Raw genomic sequence first — 25,347 nt, 5'->3', positions numbered from 1 at the left:
CATTCGCCACCTCAGACCAGGCGAAGTGCAATAGAGTAGATAGGAGTTTCTTCAAAAATAGTTGAAACATTTTCTAAGTCACAAAAAACGCTGGTCGTCTTTTACTTTTTACTGGGTGATAGGCTGAAAAAGATTGTAAATTTTACATATAGCACCTAAACTATACAGTGGGCACATATGTAGGGCAATATAACACCTCTATTTCATTTGTTTCCCAGGCTTGTGTGGTGTAATGTAGTTGCTGCAGCATAAACGTCCATTGTACTTTACCTGCATGCTGTATGCTAATTAGGCATCACTAGCGTAATTTCGGACTGCTTATCGTATTATCGCAAGCGCAACTTCGCAAACGTTCGGTAACCTGTGCGCAACTTTGGATCTTCGTGAATTTGCGCAAAACTACGCCTTGTGAAGTGTAGTGAAGCCGTCGCTAGCGCATTTTCGGTGCTTAGTGAATTTGCCCCTATGAGAGATGGCCTTCCCGTAATTCTGAGCTCTCTGGATAACGGGTTAACAGATAATGAGTGACATATCTTTATCTGCAATGAAAGTGGTTTTATATACAACCAACAGCAGGGAGAGTGTGGACCGCAACTGCACTTGCAGCTGAAAACGAGCCCTAATATGATTAGCACCAGGCCTGCTCTGAGTGCACAAGCAAGTTCTTACAACTATAGTATGTGTGTTGGACTTTCAACATGTTTATGTGTTTTGTGACAGTGGTGTAATGTGTTTTTTAGAGGATATATTACTTATCCCACAACCTTACAGAAAGACATTTAAGGATCTGTCTGTGACATTATATTTATTTATTGAGGTTAGAAGGCAATTATTAATACACATATTCTTATAATTCACATAAGCTGCCATCTTTCCTCTTTTCTATTCTGCATCTATTTTATCTATCCTTCACTTCTATTAACCCACTCTCTTTTCTTTTTTTATTTACTTACACTTTTATTGATTTTTATTTAAATTTCTCCTGGAAAAAATTGTGTAGAAACAAGCACGAACCATCTCACAGATTTTAGGGTATTGATTATGACTTAGGTTTGTTGTTCTATAGCTCTACCAGAAGCCATATAATCTGAATTCAAAAGCACTGTTCACTCTATTTAACAGATATTGATTTTTCAAGAAACTGTATTAGAACAATTAGACATGTGAATGGCTGTTCGTGTGTAAAGAAATACACCAGCTGATTTTGACTTCTTGAGTAAATGTAATGCACAACACAAAACGCTTAAAACACTGTGAAATTAAAAATCACTAATTTGTTCACTTTTGCTATATTTTTACCAGTGTTTACATGTTGCTCATATGAGCTACTAGCCAAAATATGATAGCACACAAGTGTATACAAAAGATTAATCTGTTCTTTTATTTTACCACCATCCTCTATGAGACAGTAGTTCAGGATTCCCCTAACTGGCTAATGCATTCAAGCCAGAAATGTTGGCACCCTTAACCTGGAAATGGGCACAATCAAGCACTGCTGAATTCATTGACACAGGGGAGCCCTGGAGTTATTGCCACCTTATGTTCAGGCAAGCTCTAGGGTTCCCATTGCACCCAATGTCAATAGATGCAGCACATGTAGGCCTAAAGGACTGGGTGCAGATGTCACACCATAAGGCCTGGATTTGTGGAAAGGCAACAAAGGGGGCCTAGGGTGGCATCAGTGGTGTAACTAGATGTTACTGGGCCCGAAGCAAATTATTATTTGGGCCCCCAAAATTTCTAGAGGTTGACCTGTTATACCAATATTTATTAAAATTGTATATGAATTAAGGCCTCATGGGGCACCTATACCTCTTGGGCACCCCTGCAGCGCAGAGTCTGCTTCCTCTGTAGTTCCGCCCCTGGGGGGCATGCTGCTCAGCCCAATCACGATGGGTTCGGAAACATTACGGACAGGCAAGAGATTTGCTAGCTCTTTAAATCTACAGCACCCCTGATCCAGACCAAACAAGATATGCTTTTTGCAAGAAGAGGAAAGGGGGTAGAAGAGTGGTCCTGGTCTAGAGGTGCCCTATGTATAAATCCGTCCCTGAACACCATAAATGACCTCAGTGATCCTGGATTGTCTTTTGCACTTAGCACTTGAGCTCTAAAATCCCTTGTACCCTTCTCCAAGTCAACAAAGTAGATTTTCAACTAGGCCCAGATAACACAGCTGGTTAATGGAAGATAAGCTACTACAACCATCCAGAAAGAGCAATAGTCCCACTCAGCAAAAGCAAGGAGAACTTCACAATTTCAGATAATTCACCCTTACCAGAAATTGTTTGAAGAGCATCTGACTCATTTTAAACAACTAATTACTGCTGGCCCAAGCCCTACAATTACCTTCTAGCCTCATCACATCAAATAAAATACTATTTCTACAAAGGAACTAAACTATATTTATAATTGAGAACGAGAGACTGGTAAAAAGTTTGAAGAAATATAATCCATATTGTGGCTTATAGGATGATATAGGTGAAATATTCCAGTTATTGGATATTGTGCACAATCTTTTTATGTACTGTGGCAGCGAAATATCTGATCCATCTTCACAGGATTCAAACACCCCCAGATCTAGCACTTTCTTTAACCTTGGTTACTCATTGTACGATTCGGAACCGTTTTGGAATAGAACAAAGGGTGACCAAAGTTAAAGAAAGTGCTAGATTTGAATAGCTTTCTGCCTTGACTCCTAAACAATATTTGGGGGTAAATTTATCAAAGAGTGAAGTTCCGCCACTAGAGTGAAATTCCGCAGCTCTCCCTTTGATAAATATGCCTATAAAAATCCCATAGAAATGAATGGAGAGTGGCGGAATTTCACTCTAGTGGCGGAACTTCACTATTAACTTCACTCTTTGATAAATATACCCCATGGACTATAGAGCACAGTGTGGAAACTGTAAAAGTTTGAACACACTTGGACCATCAGATTTTAAGAATATCATGATGAAACTTTGAAGTCAACTCTTGATGAAACCACACCTAGTGTTTTGGCACCTCTCCCTGGAAGGTTTAATAACACCCCAAAGCTCCAATCTTTTTACATTTGAATGTGGCTCATGGATTAAAAAAAAGGTTGGGGACCCCTGCCATTGGGTGTTGAAAAACCATAGAGGTACCTTTCTACTCACTGCTGACGTTTTGTGTTTCTGCCATCTTCCTTTACAAAGGTGACAAAATGTTGACTTGCTTGGAAATAAGCTGAACAGCTTTCCAGTGTTTCTATGCACTTGCTATAAGCTTACATCAGTTACATCTAAATACTTGTTGTGGCCTGCTAAGACCTAAACGAATGCATTGGTAATAAGTAAACATTACAGACATATTGATGCATTCAAACACTTTGTAGACTTCTGCTTTCACAAGACAACAGCGCGGCAACTCTAGTTTATAGAACCACGAAAAAATACCCTTCTAGCCCAAATGTGTGAAAGCTATGAGAGAAAGTAACTGTTGAACCTGTGTGCAAACTGCTCAAGTGACGTGATCTTCCAGTGCTTCTCTAATTCAACTGCCTATTACCTTTACTATGCGGAACTGCATGAATATACTTTTTGATTAAAGACTATGAGATATAAGATAATTCAAACAAGCATTAGGATTCCTTTCTGTGATGATTATAATATTCTGTTACATGCAAGTATATTTATTACAATGAAAGAAAAATAAAGTAAGTATAAATCTAATGGAGCAATTTATCCTCAACATGCTCAAGGCAAAGTAATGCTTACAGATCATCCCTTGCTAATCATGCATGCTTCATTATCAGTGAACTGGATGATGCAAGTGTTTTCAGTAGGGGAAAGCAGATCATAAATACAAGACATTTGCTTTGCCCTTGTTTAATCTATGAATATCATTTATGTCAATTTAAGTTCAAATTATATTAATACTTAAAAATATACGATTGCCCTGGGTATAGTTTACATTTATATATTTACCTTTTTACATGATTGATTATTATGTTCATGTTCTGGAGATTATAACAGAGATATATGCTTATCTAAGTTACAGTATATACAAAAGGCGCAAGTGCTAGAGCACTGAGGGGTATAAAAGCATACTGACAAACCCAGATGAAAAAAACATGCGTTTTGTACTGCATCCCCCCATGCCAGGACGCATGAAAGATTCGCTGTAGGGAAAAGAAAGTAAGAATGCTCCTGCGTCAGTTGTCAAGCAGTCTGTACTGTATCTCAAGACATTTTTTACTTACTGTAGAATTGTTTTTATTCTATATATACAGTATTTAACTCTATTGATATGATATACAATATTTTACTCTGCAGTGGGAGCCCTGTGGGGCATAAAGGGGGTGGTTCACCTTTAAGTTAACTTTTAGTATGTTATAGAATGTCCTGTTCATAGCAACTTAGCCATTGGTCTTCATTATTTATTTTTATAGTTTTATAGTTTTTGAAATGAACTGCCTTCCTCTTCAGGGGTCAGTGACCCCTGCAACCAAAAAACTGTGAGGCTACACTATTTATCCTCCTATTCACTAACTCTCCTATACATATTTCAGACTTTCATTTAAACCGTTACCTGATCGCTAGGACAAATTAGACCCTAGCAACCGGATAACTGCTGAAATCTCAAATGGGGGAGCTGTGAATAAAAAGCTAAGAAACTGAAAAACCACAAAAAAAAAACTGAAAATGGAGATCAATTGCAAATTGTCATTTAAAGGTGAACTACTCCTTTAAGGCTCTAGGGAAGTCAGTTGTTTTTAGAACACGGGAATGGGCCCAAACACAAAATAATATATACTATTTTATTAACACACAGGTGAAGTTACTATTCTAACAGGGGAATGTAATAAAAGTCGCAAAGAGCAAAACAATTCGCACCAATAAGACTAAAAATCCACATCTCGCAATCTAATATTGTTCCTTAAACTGTTATTGCATTGCGAATTTTAACTGCGCATTGCGAATTTTAATTGCACATTGCGAATTTTAATTGCGCACTCATAAGAAGTGCTTGAAGGTGTCGTAATCTTTTGGAGCAAACATAACGACTTTTTCAGTAAGAAGTTTTATTACATTGACTGCGCATTGGCGCAAACTATAAAATTAGCAAACGGTCTTTCACTGTCGGAAGTGGTCGTTAAATAATTTCCGGCCTCGCAAAAGCTATATTGAATTCGCACAAAGCAAAATTTGTTCGCGCAAAGGCATAACTTTTCGCATTGCGAATAGTTTTTCCGTTAGCGATTTTTATTACATTCCCCCGAAAGAATGCTTTAGGTGGACCTACAGTATATGAGGATAGCATACTAAAATACTTTTTCTAGATTTCTACAGCATAATTATAAATTAAACTATATAGAAGACACTTATCCGAAAGTTAAAGTCTTAATGCTCATTTCTGTTTGTGGCTCAATCTGGGTTAAATTGGTTAAAACTTCTTCACAACCCTTTTAGGGCAGAGACACTGTCAGATTCAAGGAGATCTAGTCGCCCGACGATAAATTGCCTCTTCTTCGGGGCAACTAATCTCCCAGAACTGCCTCCCGTCGGCTAGAATCTAAATCGCCGGCGGGATGGCACTCGGAGCGATTGGTTTTCCGATGTCGGCCGAAGTTTCCTTGTAAGGGCAGAGACACATGCTCAGATGTACGATTCGTTTTCCAAAGTTGCCTCACGAGGAAACTTCGGAAGACTTTGGGAAGCAAAGCACTCTGAGTGCCATCCCACCATTGATTCACATTTAAACTGGCGGGAGGCAGTTCGGGGAGATTAGTCCCCCCCCCCCAAGAAGAGGCGATTTATCAGCCGGAGACTAAATCTCCCCGAATCTTAGCATGTGTCTCTGCCCTGAGTCAACTTCGGGCGACTTTGGAAAACGAAGCGCACCGATTGCCACCCTGTCTGCGATTTACATTTTCTAGACGGCGGGAGGCTGTTCGGGGAGATTAGTCGCCCTGAAGAAGAGTTGCTGGCAACTAATCTCCCCGAATCTGAGTGTGTGTCTCTGCCCTTAGTCTCATTTGTGCAATCTAATAGCAAACTTCCACAAACCATGTTACTTTCATTCAAAATATGAATTCATAAAATCAATTATCTCATTGTTTTGCTAAACATTAAACCCTGTCTATTTTTACGTTATATTTTCTTAGAAGAGTTGGATGTAATATAAAAAGTTATGTATATGGCAGAACCAAGTCTGCAGGTACCTACCTCCCTAAGCAAGTAGACCTGGAAGTTCAGACTGCCTAAAATACTCCATTATTGTGAGGGGAAAGGGTCACATGATCATCCCCAGGATATCAAGTTGAAACAGCCATACTCAGTATCCCTTTATATAAGCAGGCTTGGGGACCACAGACTACAGAATATTTACATTCATACAACTGGGGCTTTTTATAACAGTTTCCTTTCTCTGGCATAAATGCAGCTAAGCAATGAGGGTAAGTACTTAGTTATAGCAATGAGCTATGCTGCAATGTGCTGGAGGTGTAGAGCATTAACTATTATTTTCTTATAGCCAAAAATTAAGTCAATCAGTGCCTTCAAATCCTTATTATAGCCCCAAAAATACGGTCACTAGGATGGTAAAAATATTTCCAATCTCTGGGGAGTAACAAGCATTCATTCATTCAGACAGCAATGTGATAAATTTGCCCAAGTGTATATTTGTATTTTTTTCTAGACAAATATGTTGCTGACAATGATTTGAAGGTACCAGTGAGGCATGAGATTTATGCAGTAAGGCTTGAAATAAATTCCATATGTGCAAACTAGCCATCTGGCATCACTGGATTTATTTCTAAGTATTCATTTCTAAATTACAGTTTCTAAATCATCCCTAGTTTAATGATTACTGAACTTTTGTGACAGCCTTTATCAAAAGTCTACTTGCCTTAGTTCAACTGATCCACTATATCCCTCATCACCTTCCTAATCTCTATCATCTTCCATACAGCTAGTGATTGTACAGCAAATCTCATGCTCAGCTGACTAGACAACTGGTAGAAGGAATAGAAATAGTCCCTACTTCTAGCAACTATAATTTTATAAAGACCACACCATCAAATAAATCCGTTTTTTTCATCATACCATGCATAGAAACTTGTCAGGCATGGGATCCATTATCCAGAAACCTGTTAAAGAGAGTTTCCAATTACAGGAAGGCCACCTCATTTTAAGCAAATAATGCACATTTTAAAAAATGATTTCCTTTTTCTCTAGTAATAAAACAGTACTTGGTATCTAATGTAAACTAAGCTTTAATTCATCTTTATTGGAAGGAAAACAATTAGCATTTTTAAAGTATGTGGACTAGCGAAGTGCGGGTCGGTATTTCCCCGACCCACACCAGACCCTAACCCGACCTACTTGAGTCTGCATCCGACTTCTTGGTTGCTTTTATAGACCCGCAAGGCCCCGCCAATGATGTCACAAAAGGGGCGGGATGAGCAGGCTCAGCGTCTATAAAAGATGAACCCAGAAGTCGGAAGCCGGCATTTGACCCGCGAAGAACAGTGCGAGGTTGGCCTGAACCCGGCTGATCAGCAGGTAAACCCGTGTGTCCCGTGGGTATCGGGCCGTCACGTACATCACTAATGGGGATCCAAATTATAGAAAGATCCCTTATCCAGAAAACTCCACGTTCTAAGCATTAGATAATAGGTGCCATACCTGTAGTGCTATAACATCACAGTAGGACTATACCACGTTTATTTATAACTGCATTTTCAGTTCCCCTCTGCTTTCAGAAGAAAATAAAATTGGAAGCTTTCTTGAGGATTTTTAATCAAACCGTGCCCGATGATATGCTTATTGTTAGGGGCAGATTTATCAATGGTTGAATTTTGAATTCATGTGAATGGGAGGTTATTTAAGAAGAAACGCAAACGAATAATAGCGACCCGAAAACTTAAATCGAATTCGAATTCGACTAAACCCAAAAAAACGAGAATGTCAGGAAGGTTATTAACAGCTTCAAATGGGTCACTGGAACTCTGCCATTGACTTCTACATGAATGCGACATGTTTTAGGTGGGGAATAGTAAAATTTGAGTTGTTCCCAAGGTTAAGGTATGATACATCTCAAATTCGAGTTTTGACCAAAAATCCAACTCAAAATTTGAATTCGAATTTACAATAAAGTCGAACCTTAATAAATCTCCCCCGAAGTGTCTAGGGATTTAAAGTGTTCTAAGTTAGGTACAAACAATCCTTCCCACTCATTGCTGTTGCATGGGAGTCAAAGGGGCAAATTCACTAAGATCCGAAGTTGCGCCGGCGATAGCTTTGCCACACACCGCCAGATGTAGTTTCGCCAGCGCTACGCAAATTCACTAAAATGCCAAGTTGCGCTCAGGGGGCGAATGTTAGCGAAGCTAGCGTTAATTCGTCAAGCAAAGCGAAGTTACGCTAGTGATGCCTAATTTGCATACGGTGCCAAATTAAAATACAATGGACGTATATGTAGCAGCAAATACATTACACTACAAAAGCCTGGGAAAGCTTCATAAAATAAAATAGAGTTGTTATTTTGCCCTATACATGTGCCCACTGTATAGTTTAGGTGCCAAATGTTAGGAAATGTAGGGGGGAAGGAGGGTACCCCCAAAAAAATGTACGATCTTTTTCAGCCTATCACCCTTAAAAAGGAAAAGACGCCAACGTTTTTTAGGACTTAGAGAAATTTCAACTTTTTTTGAAGCAAGCCCTATCTACTCTTGCTCTTCGCCTGATCTCAGTTGGCAAAGGCAAGTCTGGCGCAAGAGTTAACGTTCATGAAAATCCGCAAGTTAGTGAATTAGCGTAGTTACGTCCCTTCGCCATAGCGCAACTTCGCCTGGCGTAAGGGTGCGAAGTAGCGCTAGAGTAGGTCCACTTCGCTAGCGAATTTACGCCAGCGCCCGTTAGTAAATCGGCGAAGTAACGAAATGACGTCATACTGGCGAATTTGCGCTAGTGTTAGCCACTTCGCGCTTTAGTGAATTTGCTCCAAAGACACTATAAGTCAGCAAAAACCCCTTGACTTTTAACATATGGCTCCACTTTGGTTCTTGGTGTTGTGCTTTCCTGGAATTTTTCACTTCATTAGTGGATAAGAATCTATATTCATCAAGCTAATGATTGATTTGCCACTATAGCTGTAATCAACTGTGCTAAACTTTCTTCTTAGATAACTCAGGAAGTTAAACACGTGTGAACAGGAAGGATGTAGGTAGAGGGCTGAGTGATGAGTTTTGAAATATGAATGTCATCGTTTACTAAAGGGGCAGCAAGGAGTTCCAGTGAACATGTATCACAGCACAGGCACTCTCTAATCTCTAATCTTTTTTTCACTATAAAATCAACAAACCTTTCTATAATATATGGTAGGAGATGTTACACAATTCATCCTGTGGCTTTGGGTTGTAGGTTTGTTGAGAAAATTGAGCATTTCCATATTTATCATCAAATACCGTAAAACGTTACATCCTTTACTGAATGGAAGACAGACAAGAACGCACAGGCACAGCTGAGAGAGTATGAGAAATATGTTAACAGCCAATATGATGTTACAGATATAAATCACATACTCAATGAAAAGTTAGGTAATTGAACAAAGAGCACCTCCTAGTGGAAACAGATCATATACTGCACAGGAGGAAGAAGATAAAAAAACCATTTGGATTATATCAAAATAAAATGGCCATTTGTGAATGCAATGAATACAAGTTCAAGATTAAGCTTGGACTGATACTTATTTTTCACTTTTGTGTAATAAATTGAAGAATCCCAATGAAAATATGCAGCTTTTCATGATTTCTTCTTTCTGCCATTTCATGCACAATACAACCCTGCCATTAAAATGACACCAACACACTCTGTAGCAAAGTACCACAGGCTGGTTTTGCTTTTTAAAAGAAATGTACACCGGCCAGGGGTGAAATGTAAGCAATTTTGGTCTCCGGGGATGGTCCAACACATTGGCATCACTGTATTACCAATTTTTCAGAACCTTTCACAGAATGGTTTATAAGCAAATACGCATCTCCATCCAAAGTAATTCTGAGACATCTTGGGCCACACCTATTATACCCATACCTTCCACCTGTCCTGTTTTCTGCGGGACAGTCCAGATTTTGACAGCCTGCAGTCCCGGATTTTTATTAAAAAGTCACCAGTTTCTCTTTGAGCTCCTGCACAGATGCCAAAAAAGATACAGTTAAAAGTTTCTGAAACTTAATTAAATAAGAGGCTTTTTGGCAGAGAGCCCAGAACACTCAGCGCCTACATTTGCAACAATTTGAGATAAGCAAAAATACAATTGTAACTATTTAAGATAAACTATTCTATTGGGAGAATACAGAGACTCACAGCTCAGACCAGCGAAGTGCAATGGAGTGCATAGGACTTCCTGAATTTTTAGTGCAAATCTAAGTCTCATTTTGTTACACACAGACAGGCAGGTTAGTTGGTTCCTGATAAAATGAACCACAATGTTGATGTGATTAGACCTTAGATTGTAAGCTCCACTGGAGCAGGGACTGATGTGAATGACCAGTATCTATACACACTAAGGGGCAGATTTATCAAAGGTGGAAATTAATTTTCGAATGAAAAAAACTCTAATTTCGAGCTATTTTTTGTGTACTTCAACTAGGGAATAGTCTCAATTCGATTCGAATTTGAAATAAATTAGAACATCGAAATTTATCATGTACTGTCTCTTTAAAATTTCGACTTCGACCATTTGCCATCTAAAACCTGCCAAATTGCTGTTTTGCCTATGGGGGACCTCCTAGAATCTATTTGGAGTCAATTGGTGGACTTTGAAAAATCTTCATCGAATTTGATGGAATGCACTATTAATTGGATTCGTACGATTAGAATTCGGCCGAATACGACCTATTCGATCGAAAACTGACCTATTCGATCGAAAACTGACCTATTCGACCAAAAGAAAACTTCGACTTAATTTCGGTTGGTGTTTTTCAATTTGAATTTCAAAGTTTTTTCAATTCGAAATTCGACCCTTGATAAATATGCCCCTTAATGTTTCTTTTAAGGCCGAATTAATCTGAGGGGACAGATGTAAACAGGAATACAGTATGTATATAATAATCTAAATGCAGTTTTATAGATCGTAACCTCCAGTGGGTCTTTTTATTTATTGAAGGATTAGCTCTAAATTTCACATTAGGAGAGCTTTTATTAGAATTGTGGGTTAATTAATATGAAATATTTAGAAAACTCTCTAAACAGTTGTGTTGACTCAGCTGCATTTCTAAGGGGGTTCATTCTCCTTCTCCTCTGCTACTCGCCTGGCTGATTAGTAGTCTTCTGGCAGCAATGAGGAAAAGTCAGCATTCCGTCTGGGAACCATCTGAATACCTCTCGCTCAACGACTGTCTTGCTCTGTCTATAGTGTTAAAGAGACATTGATATAGAAATTCATATATGAATAAATCAATGTTGTCATTCTGTGATTTCCAGCTTATGGTCCTAAACTGCAACTACCAGAATTCACCAATGGGTAGAGCGTTCATAAATGTAATAGGTGGCTCACCTTTAAGTTATCTTTCACTAGCTGTTATAGTTTTTTTACACAACTTTTCAACTGGCCGTTAATTATTTGCCATCTTCTTCTGACTCCGCAGCTTTCAAATAGGGGTAGCTGATCCCATCTAAAAATTAAAATGTTCTAAAATTAAAATTTTTCATTACTCATCTTTCTATTCAGGCCATCTCGTATTCAAATCAATGCACGGTTACTAGGGTAATTTGGACCCTAGCAACTAGATCACAGAAATTGCAAACTGGACAACTGCTGAAAAAAAAGCTAAATAATGTAAAAACCACAAATAATAAAAAATGAGAACCAATTGCAAATAGTCTCAGAATACAACTGTCTACATCACTATTTTTGTGTTGGACACACAATAAGCATCACTTTTAAGTCAGATTTCAGCCACAATACAAATTAGACGCTTAGGTGCAGATTTATCAAGGGTCGAATTTTGAGTTCATGGGGGTTTGTAAAACTCCCATGAACTCGAAATTGGAAAAAAACCAACCAATTGAAATCTATCAAAACATTCAAATTTTTCAAACTCAGGTGAATTGGATCGACTGGATTCGATTCACGTTTTTTCTCTGAAAAAAAAACTTGATTTTCAGGAAGGCTGCAAACAACTCCAAATTGATCCCAGGACGTCCCCCTTAAGCTAAAACAGCAATTCGGCAGGTTTAAGGTGGCAAATTCAAATTCTTAAAGGGCCATTACATGATAGATTTCGAAAATAGAGCTATTAATTATTCCTTAGTCGAATTCCACTTAAAAAAACTCTAAAATTCTAATTTTCACTTCGACCCTTGCCTTGATAAATCTGCCCCTTAAACATTTGTGGCCAGAAAATGTCTACACAAGCTAGATATATATGCATATATTGTGCAGATGTGTCTCCATAGGTGCAATACAGACTACATGGATTTGTTCATGGTGCTGACTAACTGATAATATAGTGGTAGGGCTAGTCTGTGTGAGAAACAACAAACAGCAATTCATTTGTTGGGTAAAAGAGCAACAGTCAATAGCCGCCTCAATAGAACGATGTATTTTAGACATATTTTCTATTTATCCCTGATGTATTTGCGGATAAATAGGAACATATACAAGTTCATTTGCTCTGAATGTGGGACCCTGGGTCCATATCATAGCTTAAATTACAGGAATGATGGGATACATCTCTGAAATATACAGGAGGTAATAACCTTCTCACAGTTAATCTGAACATTTCTAAAAAGTTTGAGAGTAGAAGGTTATGGTACTAGAATAGGGGGACCCCTGTAAAGTGCTTGGACACATAAGGATTGTTGAGCTAGTAAGCCCAACTAAATTATCAAAGGATAACATCTAGTGACCTGCCTACAGTGGTTTCCGTGCAGGCTAGTATGGTCAAAACCAGATGAAGGACCTTGTCAAGTAACACTGTTATCCCGGTCCACTTTTTCTTTCTGGGCTTGACGTGGTGTAGTAGACTTGGCATGGTGTAGCAGACTAGAGCTAGTATCCACTCGTGTTCTGAAAATGGCATTCCTTGTTTGACAACTCTGAAGTTCTGATAATGTGATTTTAGCATATGGGTCTGTATTTTTTATATAGCGTTGAGCTTTAACCCTGCATTTCCAGAATGATTTCACCACAACCCTTACTTTACCCACAAATTCTGTTTTTTTTTCTTGCTTATTTCAAGGTTTGATGTTGACTCACAGTGCAGTGTTTATGGTGGATATACTGTACTGTACATGGTATATCCTGTTTTTGAAGGGTATAAGGATTTAGGGTGCTGTCAAAACAAAAAAGGCCCTTATGTACATAAGCAGCAGTTGCTTCAAAGTGTTACACTTTCTTTCAAAAGCAGTCATTTCTTTTTAGATGAAGATTTGGCCTTTTATTTTATCTATAAAGATATAGGGATCTAAACTGGTAAATAGCGGACAAAAAAATCAACTTAATGAATAGCCAGTGGACAGTGTGTGATGGTTAAGCAAACTGAGAACTGTTGAGTAAGTGGATCGGCAGAATGAATATTCTCCACTGCCAGTCTCATACATTCTACCAACCACTCATCAGCTGCCAGACCACTCTGCAATGCCAAACACTGGCTGCTGATACTGATCAGGATTACGTCCAAACAACTGACCCAGACATTCATAGTAATTCACAACTCTGCCTCACCCTATAGCATTCAACTTATCTCCAGTCCTTACCAAACAGCTCATTATGTTCTTTTAACTGTCCACTTCTCAACACCTCACTCATCACACAACTCTTCCCTCGAATTCCATTCCCTCCAAATTTCTCTGCCTTTAAAAGATTGCTTAAAACTCATTTATGTAGAGAAACTCATTTTCATGTAGACCAGCATTCCTTCAGTATACATTATATGCTTCTCCCACCTGCTAAGCTAATACTCAGAGCTACAGTACATCCATCACTTTGCAGATACACTGTATTTTAAAATAAAGTTCTAAGAGCAGAACACTTTTAAATGGCCCCTCCTCAAGCAGAACCTTGGTTGTCAAAATGCCCATGTCACCTAGCGCTGCTTCCAGTTTATTTTACTGGGAAGTGGGAAAGTGATACCTTAAGTAAACAAAAATGAGAGTTGCTCATCAATCCACACATTATAGGTCTCCCAAATAAGCCATGTCCTATAGCAGTTATAATCAGATTTAGACCTGACTGAGGCTAGGCAATTATGCTTTCAGCTTTCATGTCCGACAGTTTCCAGGACACATTTTTGTCCCCAAAACAGCTGTCAATAAAGTCCTGGCAATATCCTTTTACCAAAGACCTTTATCTTGAAAAAAAAAATATATATATAAAAACCCCAGTAAAGGCCAGATGGGGAAATATTTTTATTTACATGATTTAATAAAAAGTACAGTACAAATAGGTATCTGAAGAATAAAACTTAACTGTAAATAAAAGTCCTCCACAGTATGAGACAACAAATGAAAGACACTGTTAAACACAAAAAAGGAAAAAGTCTTCCAGGCACAAGGCTTGACATTTGGAACAATTATTGTAACTATATTTTGTACTTAATCAGCAGGTCTATGTTCCTATGTCCAGGATAATACCCTGAAACCAAGGGCACAGTAATACTTATGAGCGAATTCCTCATACCTAAACTAAATGTAAGGCAGTGATCCCCAACCAGTGGCTCGTAACCAACCCCATGGGTGTTGCTCCCAGTGGCCCCAAATCAGGTGCTTATTTTTGAATTCCAGGCTTGGAGGAACGTTTTGGTTGCAAAAAAACAGGTGTACTGCCAAACAAAGCCTCGTGTAGGCTGGCAGTCTAAATAAGAGCTACCAAAATTACATTCACAACCCAGATTTGGAATCCCCAGAAGTTTTTTTCATGCTGCTCATGCTCCCCAACTCTTTTTACATTTGAATGTGGCTCACAGCATAAAGGTTGTAGACCCCCTGCCTTAAGGCAGTATAGAAGATCCCAAGTATTCCTGATAGCAGATTACTTACCTGTGCAATTCAACCTTATACAGCATTGCATTTTAACACATAGGGGCCGATTCACCAAGGGTCGAATATCGAGAGTTAATTAACCCTCGATATTCGACTGGGAATTAAAATCCTTCCACTTCGAATATCGAAGTCGAAGGATTTTAGCGCAAATAGTTCGATCGTACGATCGAAGGAATATTCCTTCGATCGAACGATTAAATCTTTCGAATTGAACGAGTCGAAGGATTTAAATCCAACGATCGAAGGAATATCCTTCGATCAAAAAAACTTAGGAAAGCCTATGGGGACCTTCCCCATAGGCTAACATTGAGTTCGGTAGCTTTTAGATGGCGAACTAGGGGGTCGAAGTTCTTTCTTAAAGAGACAGTACTTCGACTATCGAATGGTCGAATAGTCGAACGATTTTTAGTTCGAATCCTTCGATTCGAAGGTCGAAGTACCCCATTCGATGGTCGAAGGCCCAAAAAACACTTCGAAATTCAAAGTTTTTTTTACTTCGAATCCTTCACTCGAAGTAAGTGAATCGGCCCCATACACTTTTTATTAAAAGAAGGGCAAACTAAAAAAATCTAAACACAACCAGTGGCACTACTTGAAAACAATGGTGCAAAATTATCATCTATCTTCAGAATTTACATTTTTCTCTTAAAAAAGTAAGTAAAACAGTTCAGCACTCTGGAATTAAAATATTACAGGAGAGAATTTTAGCATAGAATTTGTTATTCAGCAAAATGGAAACATTGGCCAATGGTCTCAATAGTCTTGCAAGACACTGTACATTATTTACATTATTTAAAGATGCTAATTTTAAGGCCTTCGCAATTTGTCTATATTTTTAGGAACGAACACTGGCATCAACCACACAAGAGTCGCATATATATATATATATATATATATATATATATATATATCGTATACACTTATGTGGCACAGATCTTACAAAAAACATTCCAAATCCTATTAATAGCCATGTTACCTGAACAGATTACTTCTAGCATTGAAATGAAAAAACAAATCTTTATACTATGATAAAGCAACGGTGTTGCTTCAGTACATGCAGCTTGATATAAATGAGATTTTTTTCTTTATTGCATTTATTCTTCATCAAGAGTTTTGATATTTGAATTCTATGCACAGTTTTTAACTAGTGGACCTTTCAGTGTAACATATTAGCACAGGGATGGGACCGGTATGCTTTGGACCTTTCTGGATAACAGACCTTTCCATAAATTGGTACTTCAAACTTTAATTCTACTAGAAAATCATGTAAACATTAAACAACCTCAATAGGCTAGTTTTGCATCCAGTAAGCATTAATTAAATCTTAGTTTGGATCAAGGTATTGTTTTATTATTACATATATATATATATATATATATATATATATATATATATATCCTTTTTGATCGTTTTTCCTAGACAAAGTATTGGCCCAGTTTGTAATTCATACATTAAGGACACTTCTCATTTCCGTAGGGCAATTCGAAATCTAGATCTGGAACAGAACATGTGCATACACATTTACTTTTCAAGACACATGTGTACAATGGTGGCGCTATACTGATGATCTGTTGTGGAGGGGTGACATTGGGTCTGTATTACAGTTTAAAGCCCACTTGGATGAATGTATCCCCACTATAAAATTTACACTTTCTTGATACAAGAGTATATTGTAAAGAGAATTTACTATAAACAGATTTACATGTTAAATCTACTGACCGCAACAATGTGCTGCGGTTTGACAGCACATCCAAGAGCTAACATTTCCTCTCTTCCTAGGTCATAACTTTTATGAGTAAACGAATAGTTACGGAGGATGATAAACTCACAATGTGGTTGGATGAGATGACATCTAAATTTATACAGAGGGGGTTCCCTAACGAGATGCTTGCACATGAGGTGGAAAGGGTTCAAGAGCTGGTGTTTCTATCATACAGGACAAAGCACAAGGATCAAGGATCAGACCCGTATACCTTTTGTGCACACATATCATCCGTGTGTTGCGGAAAGTTCACCATATCATACACAAACATTGGCCCTTACTGAGGAAGGCATATCCTGATATCCCGGAGTTTCAGGAACTGCCACTCCTTTCCTATAAGCGCCCTCGCAGTTTTAGAGATAGATTGGTTAAGGCTGATTTGGGTACTACATGTAGTAACCCACAGAGGATCTTGGCACCCCTGATAAATGGTATGTACAATTGTGGAAGATGCAATCAGTGCTCGAGTGTTATACGCACTGACACATTCACACACCCGTATTCAGGGAAGAAGTTCAATACACAGGGTCATTACACATGTGACTCAGAGTATGTGATTTACATGCTAAAGTGCCCGTGTCGCCTGGCATACATTGGAGAAAACATACAACCTATACGAGAGTCAGCCAACACATTAGGAAGTAGTGAAATTGCCGGTACCAGCACACTTTAAGATGGGCCGACATTCTGCTGCAACCCTCAGGTTTCTTGTGATAGTCTGTTGTCCCCCCACACCGGAGAGGGGGGCAACAGACTCGTACAACTCCAAAAAAAGAGAGAAGTTTTGGATACATACACTGCAGACAGTGCACCCAAGGGGTCTCAATAGAGAGTACGATTTATATGCCTTACAGATATAGTATGTTTGATTAAAGAGGGGAAGAAGTTGGGTCTTAGACTATTATGACACAAAACTCTTCCTATATCGCATGTCTTGTGTGGCTATGTATGTTTGATTATTTATGCATTATTTTTGGCCTGGTTTTTGTAACCCTGTAATTAACTTGTATCATTTAAAGCTGTGAATGCTTTGATATATATCAAACAATATGTAGCAATTTAGAGTAAATTAACTTGTAACATAAGTGAACCAATTTGCAAAATAATGTGATGGGGGTGTGTATTACCTGTGCCTTTAAATAGGATGTGATGTCACTGTAATTATTAATGCTTGAGAAAGAAGCGGGAGCTTTGAAACGTTGCATATTATCTTTTTTTTTTATATTTGCACAAAGTTGTCTTGACTTTTTTGTTTTATTTATATTATATTTATAGCAAAAAAAAAACGTATTGCAACTGGAACGTCCTAATAGATAGCAGGTACTTTCTGATATTTAGTAGAACTCTGCAGCAATTATGAAGAAAATGTGTCTGAATGTTCTAAATAAGATAGGAGAAATCTTCATGGAAATTGGTACCAGCAAAGTCCTTTTTGAGATGCAAGGCCAGTAGTTTTTATCTATCCAAGCCTGTTGAGGTTATTATTGGTTTGCCTGACTTATCTATTGTATTTTCCAATATTAACCATTCATAAACTTCATCTTTGATCTGCCAACAGATTGACTCTTCAGCTTCATTTAAAATATCACAGATTTCCTTAGGTTGATTGAAAAACATCCTAAAAGAGTTAAAAACACAACTGATATTTTACTTCTTGCCAGCTTTTGAAAGAACTTTGTATTTATGAGGAACGTTAATAAATCAGCCCCTTGTTGTTCACATTATTCCAACTATAATCTTTGAAGTTTAACAAAAGGTGATTGATCTCCCTCAATAAATCTGTGCAACTGCAAGCACGAAAATACCACCTCCTTCAGCAATTTGAATTATTTGCTCAGAAATGCCTTCTTTGGCATTTCTTGAAATTAAGCCAAATCACTGCTAGCACTTACTCGCAGTGATTCAAATGTTAGAGAATGGGGTGGTATTTTTGGGAGGTTTGTCAAGCACACATTTACCATGGCAGCAATACGTCAATAGAGTTTCAAGTGATAAGCCATGAGATAACTTTGTCTGAACTGAATTGCATCTTAAATGGAATCTCGTCCATGACTTTTAACATGATAAACTTTATTATTATTATTTAATTTGGCCCAATGTGTCTAAGGAATAAACAAAAACCCAACCCACATGGGTTAAGGCAGCGATGCCCAACCAGTAGCTTGTGCGCAACATGTTGCTCTCCAACCCCTTGGATGTTGCTCCCAGTGGCCTCAAAGCAGGTGCTTGTTTTTGAATTCCAGGCTTGGAAGCAAGTTCTGGTTGTATAAAAACAGCTATACTGCCAACGAGAGCCTCAATGTAGGTTGACAATCCACATAGGGGCTACTAAATGGCCAATCACAGCCTTTATTCGGCATACCAGGAACATTTTTCATGCTTGTGTTGCTCCACAACTCCTTTTACTTCTGAATGTTGCACACGGGTTCTAAAGGTTGGGGATCCCTGGGTCAAGGCATACACCCCTTAGTCTACAGCACAGTTAGGCATTGTCTCATATTAAATAACAGGCATGTTGCAAGTCACCAGCTGTAGGCTACATGATTGACACCTCCACTGAAAGCTATATTCATGCATTTTAAAGCATAAAACATAGAGGCCAACAACCTCAGAAGCAATTTTAATCACTTCACTGTGGGGTTTAATACGGACCACTGCACAGAATGTACTGGCAGATTAAATGCATCTTTCTGATTGGTAGAATACAATTGCATTGTACATATGACTCTGGTCCTACTAACTATAACCCCACTACATTGCTTCCTACATTAAAATATGTAGGGTACAAACTGTAGATTGCACAACTATCCACAAGCAGAAATTATTATTGAGACTAAAATTAAAGACTAAAAATGAAGCATTATCTTGAATATTTACTAAGGTTACTAAGGGTAGGAATACCAGAATATGTGGCTTAAAGCATTATGAACCAGCTCATCAAGAATGACCGACAAAGATTGAGATCAGAGACACGAGGGATAATGACAATGAATCCCTAGATGAGATGCTGCAGAACATGTTGTAGGATGAGTGGATGAAAGATATATAAACTCTTTTATCCTCTCACTTAATGAAACAATATGGTGCTTTAAATAATCAGGAAATAAAATCTAGATAAGAGCACAGTATTTGTAATTTAATAATGTACCAAGGCATTTTGGCCACCGATTTGTCACATGCAAGTCAAGGTACAGAAGAATTTGCAAAACCGCTGGAAAATTTGTGAAGCCATGAAAATTCACAAGAAGGCATTGAAGACAATGGGCAGTCTTTGCAGTGATTTGTCCACACAAATTATAAGTAAATGGGCAATTTTTCTCAAATACAGCCTCTCTTTAAATTCTATACCCAATAACAGACAGGCCTGGGATCCAAAACAGACTCTGGCATTTCAAGTAAACTGAGGCCTAAACCACTGAATAGACTGTCTATGGCATCTCACAACAGCCCCTCTGGCATTTGCAAGAATCCACAGGACAAAAGGGTTTTTGTTCAATTAATATAAGACTGCCTTGAAAGACCGAGGGGCAAATTTACTAAAGGGCGAAGTGACTAATGCTGGCGAAAATTCGCCAGCGTGACGTCATTTCGGGACTTCACTGATTTACTAAAGGGCGCTGGCGTAACGTCGCTAGTGAAGGAGATAGACTCTAGCGCTACTTTGCAATCTAACGCGATTTTCGCTCTGGCGAATGGACGTAACTACGCAAATTCACTAAGATGCGGATTTTACTGACTTGCCTTCACCACCTCAGACCAGGCGAAGTGCAATAGAGTAGATAGGAGTTCCTCAAAAAACGCTGGCGACTTTTCAGGGTGATAGGCTACAAAAGGTCATAAATTTTTTTTTTAGGGTACCTGGCTTCCCCCCTACATTTCCTTACATATGGCACATCAACTATACACTGGGCTCATGTGTAGGGAAAAATAACAACTCTATTTTTTTTCTACTTTTATTAAGGTTTCCCGGGCTTGTGTAGTGTAATGTATTTGCTGCAACATATACGTCCATTGAAATTTAACTTCCCACTGTATGCAAATTAGGCAACACTAGCACAACTTCGCTTTGCTTGCCGAATTACCGCTAGCAAAACTTCGCCATCATTTGGCGCCCTGGACACAACATCGCAATTTGGCGAATTTTCGCCTGGCGAATTGTGGCGATGTGAGCGAAGCCGTCACTGGCGAATTTTCGGAGGTTAGTGAATTTGCCCCCAGGAGTTAAATGGCAAACTTTTATAAAGTTTCTAGATTATGGTCATATTTGCAATTTAAGTTTTATCTCCATCTTTAGGCACAAGATCAACACAAGACATTTATGCAGCATTCCACTTTCACATTGGGTTGCAGCTCTTTAAAGCCTTTAGAATAGACCAGGCACAGGATTTATGCTCCAAACATAACCCTGTCTCTGTCCTCTTGTTACACCATACTAGGGTTTGGAACTATTGTTTCCAAAGATTTCAGGGCACAAGCCGTAACAGAAGAGGGCTCACTGGTTTAAAAATTTGCCACAAGCATATTTTAAAAAGAATAAGAAACAGACAAGCTTGGAACACAGAACAGTAAGTGTGTGGCTGTATATGCACCAGGGTACAAGAGGTATATTTACCATTATGAGTAAAAGGTGATTACATGCATCATCCACTCTGTCAGAAAATGCATTTCTGCTTCTGTTGTTTGAGGCTTTTTGCTGTCAATTTCCAAATCTTCTGAAAATCTCTGGGGCTCCTTTATGAAAATACAGTAGGTGCTACATTCCACAAATGCAACATCTGCATTTTTTTAGAGTCATATTAAACCTAGAAAACAGTTTTGAGACACAATATTGGCTTAGAATTCTTGCAACTTACTGTAATTAGTAAGTCTATTGTATTGTACCTGACCAGCTTCTTTATGAGTCCAAACCCAGATGTTAGAAAACTCTCAAATATAATGTGCTTACAAATATAACATTTTAAAACCTACTTCTTCCACCCAAGAGTAAACTTTGAAAAAAAAAAAAACCCCAAAAAACTTCAGATGTTTAAAAATGAAAATACTGCAGAACGATTCCAGTCTTAGCCCATGTACTGATTTTATTTTGACATGAGAGCTGAAAAGAATGTTTTAGCAATCAAGGCAAGAGGTGTACAACAGGATTAAGAGCACCAGTTGAACATTGCTAAAACCAGATCAAATGTATGAATGATTCTGTGTTCCAGAATCTGTAGAATATTGTACATACTGGGTAGAGCGGAATCTGGGCAGTTAAAACATGAATCGATATGGGAATAATGCATTACGTGGTGTGAATTTGTTTTAATGAAAAGAATGGATATGAGCTCAATATTACCAATGGTTTACATTAAGCGGTGTTAAATGTATGATGCAAGCAATCTCTCGGGAGTATGTTCCAGATCTGGAGACCTGCACTGCAGATTCCTGCTATACGGTGTAAGGGAACGGACGTATGAAACGACTGAAGTTTAGTGTATAAAGCTCCTGTTTTGGAAATAGAATTGGAAACATGACTGATAACCATATTGCCAAGTAATGAAGTATAGAGAAAAGAGCAACATGCCGTGATTTATCCAGGACATAGCATGCAATGCATAGGGATTAGGGTTGGAATAGAAGTGCACATTATTGAGGCACTGACACAAATATCTGGAGTGCAAAGTCTATTCCTATAGCCAACTTGCTGAATAGAGTGTGTGTGTGTGTTGGGTTCAAATCAAACCTTCAAGATCATAATTTAAAAAGAAATCAACACTGGTTAAGACATTTGCTGAATGGTTTAAAGCACAGGATTGTTTTTATATACAGTTGTCTTGCACCTAGAGAAAGGGTTATATTGTATATCACTGCCAGACCATAGCCATAATTGCTAAATAATACATATTCCCTTCCTGCAACAACAAAAAAATTGTTCATTTTATAACAATGACTGATTTCCTTTTAAACAACCATTGACTAGGTGGTATCAATCCCCAACAAACAATGGAGTGGAATGTACAGTATAAATACAGACTATTTCTAATCATCAGATAATATGCCATAACATAATTGTGCTTCCTGAGGCAGCAACCCTCAAGCATCCATTGTATCCTTAAAGTACACATAACTCTTATTCTATCCAACATAGCACCCTTTACATTGGTTTCCATTATTGTTGTTCTTGGATAGCCATATTCAGTTGTAAACAAAGAAAAAAAAAAAAAACATTATATACATTTGCTCGTGCAAGTCTGGGCTCTATAAAACCATTAAAACATATTAAACAGAGACATTTTTTCCATAGCCATGTATCTGGACCACAAATGTATCATCTTCATACACAGATATAGATATGATTGACATTAGCAGTTATTGGTCATTTTCATGTATACATTTCATGCCTTTAGCACAAGTCATATATATATTATATATAAAAAAAAATAAAAAGAGACATTTTAAGACAAAAGATACCAGTCATCCCCATCAGCAGCGCATTTTTCAAAACATCCACCGACACAAACATCATATAGTGACCCCTGTTTTGTCCATCAGGATTTCATTTAAACCTAAGGCTCAAGCTCACAAGGTGCTTTGATCATTACTACGAAAACAGAGAATTTTGGTGTGTTTATTTCCAACAATGCAAAGTGCCACAAAAAAAGCCCAGCGGTGGTTCCCAAATTGTAGGGCTACTCTGAGAGGGAGCCTGGAACCATGAGATCAAATGATATTTTCCCAACACCAGTTATGAAGAGAGATTTCTTGGAAGCTAGGCTTGAAGGTCATTAGTATGAGATTTGGAGTGAACGTTGTGGTAGATATTTTAACTATGGCCGAATTAACTCTATATGAAACAAAGGGTGCCAGAATTGATTTTAAAGTTTAAAGGAGGGCTTGAACCAAAAGGGGTCTGGAACTATGGCAGTACAACCAGCACTGGGAAGCATACGGTGGTAATTCTCTGTATCTTGTGTAGCTGTGACCATAATCACTCATGTGCTATAACTCAAACACTTTTTGGGCTATGAGGATGAATTAAGAAACTACTCTGAAGCACAACAGATTTCACAAAAAAGTAAACAAGTAGCAAAATATACATACATAGAAATATAAATAATGGTAACTTTTGTGTCTAATTGCTTTGTATAAATGTCACATAATATGAAAAACAATTGATCTCCAGTATTATTTGTACATGATACATTATGACCAGCACAAGTCCAGAAAATATTTGGTGAAACAAAATCAAACAGTTTTTTAAAAAAACCCATCAAGCCATTCTCATTGTACTATCTAATAAAAAGAAAAAAAAATGCTTGTTTAACAGGAGAAATAAACCGAAGATCATTAAATGCAAGAAACAAGAAAGATTCAAAATTTTAAAAAAATGCATATCATTTAAAAGTTTTAATAGACAAAACCGCAATCCATGTTTTTAGTTCGTAGCCTGAGGGAGTCGTGTCCTGAGGGGAAAAGGACAACAAAAAAAGGATATAAGCGTCAACACAAATACATATCTTATACAGTTTCCCACTACTGCATTGAGATCACTATTAAAAAATAGCCTGGGGCACTTTGTGATGTCGAAGATTGGTGGGTGGATTATAATTGACTTGAAGACTGTCATAGCACTGTTATGATAAAACCTGTAACTTGCTTCCAGCATGGCGAACCCATCTGTGCCCACCATCCATCTGTTTAGACGTGATTGGCAAAGTAGTAGGAGACTCGCAGTGGTCGCCTCCGCCTGAAAGGAATGAACCACAGGATCTTCCAGCGAGTGCCAAAAACTTCTGAGAAGGTCTGCTGCCATGGCTTTCGAGCCCTCGATCTACAGAAGACAGCATTATTAGTAAAAGACAGCATTCCCATGGTGCACTTCAGTCAGTACGGACAATACAGGGTTGGCTGGGGATCTATTAGAAAGCTCAAATGAATTGTGTTTCCTAGCATCACAAATGAAGCTTTTCTTTCATGGTGACATGCAGCTGCGTTTTAACACCACCTAGCAGGGGCTGAAACTTTATTGTCAATCAACAGAGGGCAACGTCAGAAGTTGCAGACAATTCCAGGAAGACAAGAATGCATATTGGGTATTATTTTTCTCTTTGATCCCTAGATATATGTCATTTTCCTCTAATTGGCTATCTTCCACACACCAAAGAACAAACACTGCTAAGAAAAACACACACTGCAGTGGATCTTTTACGCACAAGCCCAAATGGTATGTTTATCATCCCTGAAAGTTAACATGCTAATTCATTACCAATAGCAAAGGATTTTTCCTCTAAACACAAACCTTTAACTAACCTTAAAATCCAAATATGCAGCAATTATACTCAAACCATTTGTTTCTAAGAAGCTTTGATAACAAGATCGTATGAAATCTCGTAAGAGGAGGGAAGACGTATGTTTTTATGGATAAGCGTGCAGCAATATTTGCCAACTGCTGGAGGGAGATAACACTGGAGCACACATCTAAGCAATTTAATTAGTTTTTTATTTCAATGAATTCAAGTACGTTCATCGGATAAAACAGAACTATGGGCATAATATTCAGGTCCCATAGAAGTGTATGCAAAATGCAAGTATAGT

The 25,347-nt window shown here is 38.1% G+C and overlaps 1 protein-coding gene and 1 long non-coding RNA gene across 4 annotated transcripts in view; one reads left to right on the top strand and one right to left on the bottom strand.

Moving 5' to 3' along the window:
• The window catches only part of LOC121399423, an 84,025-nt gene that overhangs the window by 54,865 nt on the left and 3,813 nt on the right, over positions 1-25,347 (top strand). The window lies entirely within an intron of this gene.
• zdhhc21.S (zinc finger DHHC-type containing 21 S homeolog) overlaps positions 21,832-25,347 on the bottom strand; it is a 28,155-nt gene continuing 24,639 nt past the window's right edge. For 2 of the 3 annotated variants that reach the window (XM_018243797.2, XM_018243800.2), the window contains 2 exons: positions 24,410-24,583; positions 21,832-24,215 (listed from right to left, as the gene is read on the bottom strand). In XM_018243797.2, coding sequence (XP_018099286.1) covers positions 24,147-24,215; positions 24,410-24,583 — 243 coding nt within the window. In that variant the 3' untranslated portion in view covers positions 21,832-24,146. Of the gene's footprint in view, positions 24,584-25,347 lie in introns of all 3 variants that reach the window. The other variant, XM_018243796.2, reaches the window with a different exon arrangement.

Source organism: Xenopus laevis, chromosome 1S (assembly GCF_017654675.1).
Source record: "Xenopus laevis strain J_2021 chromosome 1S, Xenopus_laevis_v10.1, whole genome shotgun sequence".
NCBI lineage: Eukaryota > Metazoa > Chordata > Amphibia > Anura > Pipidae > Xenopus > Xenopus laevis.
This window is presented reverse-complemented; position numbering and strand designations above follow the sequence as displayed.